The following is a 6351-nucleotide window of genomic DNA, read 5'->3' on the forward strand; positions in this document are numbered from 1 at the left end:
GAGGCAGGGGGAAAAAAGTGCTCTTCTGCTTCTAGAGGATTATTTATTCCTCTTTGCAGGCTTTGTGGGAACTGAAATATTCCTCCTCGGGCTGCCAGCTGAACAGTTACCCGCAGAAAGAGGGAGAGACGTGTGTCTTGTCGTGCTGGTGTAATGATAGTGGCTGCTGGAGAACAAGGCCCCTGCCACAGCGTATTATTTGATTGAGCTGCTGATGATAGCCCACGCTGCCTGGCTGTGTAATTAAAAGCTTTCCTTTGTGTTCCTCAGGTTCCCTGACAGAGCTCCAGGTGATTGTAAAGTGAGAGACAAGCCTGCCGAGTTTGAACATTACTCAGCGCCACCCCCTCCTCCCATGACGGGAGCAGACCCCGACTGCAGACACAGAGCTGCTGCTGCCACCCTCAGCCACAGACCCACATCTATTACTCTCGACCTCACAGAGACTGTCCCCCCTCAGCCTGAGGACCACAGTCACACAGACCCGCACTCTGGACCCTGGAGAAAGCCCCCTGCACTAGAGAACCCTCTGCCTCCACCCAGATGCCCAGAGGTCGACTCCCACGAGTCCTCCGCCGGTTCCCAGAGTGAAGGCTTAAACCTCTCTGATCATAACTCCGCCTTCAACCACACCCACGCTGTTAAAGGAGACTCTGAGCAGGGCAAAGGACAAGGGGCAGGACATCATCTCTCAGCCTCTCCCTCTGCGTCCTCCTACAGACCTTCAGGGCTGGCCAGCATGGAGGGGCACCGCTCACCATCTCCTCAGTTTTCCCCACAGAGACTCAGCGACAGGCCTCCGGTCTCTCTTCAGGATGAATTCTCAAACAGGTAACGTTTGGGCGTTTTTTGTTTTTTTCCCCCCACACATTTCAAAGCTCCACAACATTCTGAACAGCTACTGTAACTCCTCCGCTCATCGCGTCTTTATGCTTCAAGTACAAAGGGGCTCATTGAGAGTCGCTGCCTCTGTAGAGTCAACATGTGAGTGCTATCAAGGCGCAGTAAATTAGAGGGATTCTCTGTAGTTCAATGCAGGGCACAAGCAGTTCTGAGATTATTCTGCTCAAAATGTAAACGGCTCCATTTCTCAAGCCCCAAACATGAAACTGTTTGTTCATTTTCTTGATTCGGACCTAATTGATATCATCTGTAGCAAACTTATGACTGTACAGTACCACAGAAAGTGGTGGGAGGAGTCCAGAGGTCTCGGATATCTGAGCACGCTGGGCATGGAAAAAATCTCCTCTGCCATCATGCAATGAAACTTTAAATCAGCTCATGGCTGAGAGAACCACATCAGGACGTTTTCTTCTTGTCTAAGTGGAAATTTTCTTCTCTCTCTCTTTTTCAGGATGGAGCATGTGATAGAAAACCAAAGCTCTGCAGTGAGGAAAGTGCCCATCAGGATTGTGCACTCGGGAGGAAATGCAGAGAAGGAAAATACACCGTTTTTGCAGCACAGCAGCCCCCCTGCCATTGAAGCCGAGGGGCACGCCGTGACTCGGCTCGGCAGCCTCGGAGCTGCGGGTCAGGACTCTGTCTTCTGCGCCTTCACCAGGCAGAAGGAGCCTGATGGCGTCCCACACCCTCAAAAGCAACAGATGCCCCAGAGAGACGCATACATGACCACTATAGGAGATCACCTCCAACCGCCGCCACCCACAGACGTGTCCAGCAGCAATAAATTGGCGACAAACACAGGAGTGTCCAAGGCAGAGGATCAGAAAAGAGAGGAGCTGGCCAGGGACATCATGGGGAAGGATAAGTCACTAGCAGATATTCTGGATCAGAGCAAGATGAAGACCACAATGGACTTGATGGAGGGCATCTTCCCTCAAGGGGAGCAGCTGGTGGAAGAAGCTCACCAGCGCAGGAAGGTGCAGCCGAAGCAGACAAACTCCCGGCCCGCTGAGGAAAGGTGAGCATCGAGGTCATCCATAGGTGCTACTCATGTATGCTGTCACCAGGGGGCAGTGTCAGAAGAATGAGGAAGAACCGGGCTGTTGGTTCTTTAGCCTTGTTCCACTGCAGATAAGACAGCAGAAATGATTCAATCATAATTGAGTAAAACTGACCACTACCAACAGAGTCTGTGAACTTTTTAAAACTAAATTTAATTTGGTGAACTTGTCTTTCACTTTCATTGGCCGAGAAGCTGGCTTGAACAATCAACTTTCAGGCCTTTGAGTGCATATCTGACACAGTTTTGTTTTTTGTGTCACTTCATGTCGCACTGGTAGCGTTGCAGGAGCTTTAAGCCTGTACTGGATATAATTTTTAAAAACTGAAAAAACACCTCGTGTATCCAACTTCCTGTCCTCCTTGTCTTCTCTGCAATGCCTCATGTGTTTGTAAAAGTAAATTATTGACGATTATAGAGTCTGCGTGCAGGCAGAATGCTGATTGGTTGAAAAGTTGGCTTGAACAGGAAAAGGAGTGGCAGCTGTATTAACTACAAAAGGGAAGAAGGATGGAAAAAATCCTCTTGTGTGATAAAACCAGCAGGAGAAGCTCAGACGGCAGATGATGGTTTTTTAATTTTAAGCTATAACAGAGCAGTGGCTGTTACTGTTACTGAAGAATTTGCATAACCAAGCAAATCACAGTGCTTCATCTTTAGGCTTGTGATGCTTGGAAATGTGATTTGAAGCTCTGAGCAGCACAATGACATTTTTCAGACTTTGGTTCGAGTTGCCCAGTGTTAAAGTCATTGGCATTTCTTTTTTTTCTTTTTTTTCTCATGATTACAGCTTTAATAATCTCACTCTACTCCGTGTTAGTGTGCAAAAAAAGGTTTCATTGTTCCGATACTTACAGACTTAACTGTAAATCTGATGTAGGGGTGAACTGTCCCTTTAAATGTTTGTATTCCCCTCGCCACAAAGCTGCTCCTGTAATCAATTTGAACTTTTACTTACAAGCAAGCACCCACATGAAAAAGCGCTGACTCCCATCATCATCATTGCAGTCGTGAAGCTGCTTTTATGGCATATTTAAACTTGTGAGTCAGTCACTTACCTGTTTAACACACCTTGTTCAAACTGATGAGTGTGTCTGCATATACTTGTAAGTCATGAGGTGAAACTTCCTGGAAAATGCTCTTTTCATGCTTTTCTGCATTTCTGAGTTTCTTACTGAATTTATTTCAGGGAAAAGGAGGACAACGTGGCAGCAGCTACCTCGATGGTGACCAGCTCTGCATATTACAGTACATCTGCTCCCAAAGCTGAGCTCCTTATTAAGATGAAGGGCATGCAGGACCAGGAGCAGGAGGAGGAGGACTCTGAAGATGAGCTGGACAATGATTTGGCCAATAAGAAGGTACCAGAAACCAGAGTTTGCTTGTTAAAAAGCTTTACCCTTCGCACTGTTTTGGACTAATCTCTCAGCTTCATCTTTTTCTGCAGCAAGAGCTGATCGACAGCCTCAGCAAGAAGCTCCAGGTGCTCCGGGAAGCCCGGGAGAGTCTTCAGGAGGACATCCTGGACAACAACGCTCTGGGAGAAGAGGTGGAAGCCCAGGTCCAGCAGGTCTGCAAACCCAACGAGCTGGACAAGTTTAAGATGTTTGTGGGGGACCTGGATAAAGTGGTGAGCCTTCTGCTGTCCCTGTCGGGCCGCTTGGCCAGAGTGGAGAACGCCCTCAACAGCCTGGAGGAGGATGCTACACCAGAGGAGAGGGTGAGCATACCTTCAGGAATTATTTTAGATAAAGTTCCACTCCAGGCACAAACGAGTGGTGGAAAATGAATGAAATGAATGAGAATGAAAGAAGCTCAGTGTGAGTGTTCAGCTGGAAGAGGTCAGTTAGTCTATTTCATGAAGCCACGCTAAACTTGACCTGCATGCTAAGAAAATTTTGCAAGTTACATGCGATTGAAGTACAAAAGAATTTACCAAATGCACTTTTTCAGATTTCCTCCAGTAATAAAACATTCAGGGTACCAGTGCTCATTTCCGTTCCTCTGCATCAGTGATGTCAAACATCAAGGTCCGCATCCAGCCCACTTTAATCAGTGATCAGTGATGCCCTCTCTGCCAGTGTACAGTAGTTAAACTACACATTTAATCCCTGAGCTTTCTTATAAAAAAGAAGTGCAATTTTAACAGAAATCTGTCAATATAACTCTTTGGGCTTAATTTTAAAGAATTAAATGTTTATGACTTAATTACTTTGGTGTAGTATTAATGGCCGTGGAGGAGGTCTTTATCAGTAACTGCAGGAAACTGCAGGAAAAAGTACAAAACTTCTGAAAATAGAGTTAAAATCCAAAATCTCTGTTCTGTCACATTTCCCAAAGCCATCCAGTGGGCGGGACTGGAGTCTTTGCTGGGCTGATTCTGGCCCCAGTGCCTTATGTTTACATCAGAGTTGAAGATAAAACGCTGAACAAAAGCAAGATTTTGGCTTTGCGTTGTTGTTACTTGGAGTGGGTGTAATTGATTTGGTTTTGGTGTTTAATATTGTTTTTCAGCCCTGAAAGTTTTGTGTCTGACTCCATTTTATTCATATTAATTTATGAAAGCTAGAAAAGGTAGAATTTTTTAAAGCTATATTTTTTATGTACTTTGAGGGCCTGTAAATCTATTAAAACAATTTTTTTAATCATTATATGAATGGAAAGTTTTGCATGGCTTCCTAAAATGTTTCAGTTATTGTACTGAGTAAGTCAGATTTGACTAATACTATATGTATAAATAAATAGGCAGTACTTCAGAGGCTCACACAGGATGCAGCGTGTGCTGGGCTCACCTGAGGACAGAGGACAAAGGAAAGTAGATCTATCCTGAACCGTTTGTTCTCATTACATCAAGAGCTTTAAGGCATCTGTGGAGCTACTGGAAGGGAAGATCTAACAAGTTGAAGCTTTTCTTTGATGGAAACCTCCAAACTCAAACAGATGCTGCACATACAATTTAACCAATCCCTTAATTAGGATATTAATTGGTACAATTTTTGAACTTTCACCATTCAAGACTTATGGGTGTGAAAGCATGTTTGATCCAAATGAGGCTCCAAATAAGGTCAAATTTGATTTAAAACTGGCTTTTTTTTGTTTAATCTTGTTTTTGCAATGATTTATTTAGATGTATCGATACCAAATGAATAATTTGATATGGGATAGTACATCCTATACATCCTTTCACACTCTCTCTTTCTTCTTCATCAGCGTACGCTGATTGAGAAGAGGAAGCTGCTGATCCGACAGCACGAGGACGCAAAGGAGCTGAAGGAGAACCTGGACCGCAGAGAGGGTGTGGTTTACGAGATCCTGGCGAGCTACCTGCAGGAGGACAGCCTCGCGGACTACGAGCACTTTGTGAAGATGAAGTCGGCGCTCATTATCGAGCAGCGCAAGCTCGAGGATAAAATCAAGCTGGGCGAGGAGCAGCTGAAGTGTCTGATGGACAGCCTGCCCATAGAGCAGCGGCTGGCCCTCTAAGGAGGACAGACACTGCTGGGTCTGAGAGTCACGTGGTTTTGGCTGCACATGAGCCCTGTGGCCAGCAGATGGCGGCATAGTTAAGAAAATCTGCACATAAACAGCCTATTGGTGCATTTTCCTGACTTTGTGAGCATGTGTGTACATCACAACCACAAAAAACTCCACAAAACTTTCTTTTTGTAAAGATGGTGGTATTTTTTTGGGGGGGGGGGGCATCAACCAACCACTGTACCTAATGCCCTTTTATGACATTTTTGCTTTCTTTTTTTTTTTTTTTTTAGTAATTTATTATAGCCTTTTGAATCTGGAGGAGACAGTATTTTATCTTCAACCGATTTAGCTGATGCGTGCTACGCACTGAGCATTTAAGAGTATTTATCAAGTATAAATAATGTCACGAGATCTGTCAAATCTGGCTAAATATGTCAGTAAATTCATCATTCTTTACCTTTTACACTCAAACTAGTGGCCTTTTTTTTTAATAAAATACCCGTGCCCCTGCTTTCCTCACTGAAGAAACATTTCCTCGAGATGAAGATGCACGCACCTGCAGAGAGAGGAGAGTGTTTAACATCACTAAACAGAAGCAGCACTTGACGTCCAGGCTTGAATGGTCACATTTGAAGTGCGCCGAGAACCACTGCACACACTCTTCAGTCCACTTCTGCAGGTCGCGTTATTCAGAGCGCTTTTTAGATTTATTCACAGGCAGAAAAGTGTAAAAATCCACAGGATGATGTCACCATGTACATGTTGACCAGGTGTTTCTGTTTCGTCTCCTCACGTCACCGCGGTTTTATTTTTCATGGTGCAGAAGTTGAATCTCAACACTAAAAGATGTTCAGGTTGATGATTATGCAAACAGATATGGATAAAGAGCTTCTTTTTTTTACCTTAACCTT

General features: G+C 44.7%; 1 protein-coding gene across 6 annotated transcripts in view; it reads left to right on the plus strand.

The window, feature by feature from the left end:
* Positions 1-5635, plus strand: part of shroom2a (shroom family member 2a) — a 44508-nt gene extending 38873 nt beyond the window's left edge. For all 6 annotated transcript variants that reach the window (XM_035907488.2, XM_087835669.1, XM_035907489.2 and 3 more), the window contains 5 exons: positions 271-831; positions 1355-1921; positions 3153-3324; positions 3411-3683; positions 5174-5635. In XM_035907488.2, the coding sequence (XP_035763381.2) occupies positions 271-831; positions 1355-1921; positions 3153-3324; positions 3411-3683; positions 5174-5446 (1846 nt within the window). In that variant the 3' untranslated portion in view covers positions 5447-5635. The remainder of the gene's footprint in view (positions 1-270; positions 832-1354; positions 1922-3152; positions 3325-3410; positions 3684-5173) is intronic.
* Positions 5636-6351: the final 716 nt, after the last annotated feature.

The sequence above is a fragment of the Neolamprologus brichardi genome, chromosome 23 (assembly GCF_056152115.1).
Source record: "Neolamprologus brichardi isolate AB-2024 chromosome 23, ASM5615211v1, whole genome shotgun sequence".
Taxonomy (NCBI): domain Eukaryota; kingdom Metazoa; phylum Chordata; class Actinopteri; order Cichliformes; family Cichlidae; genus Neolamprologus; species Neolamprologus brichardi.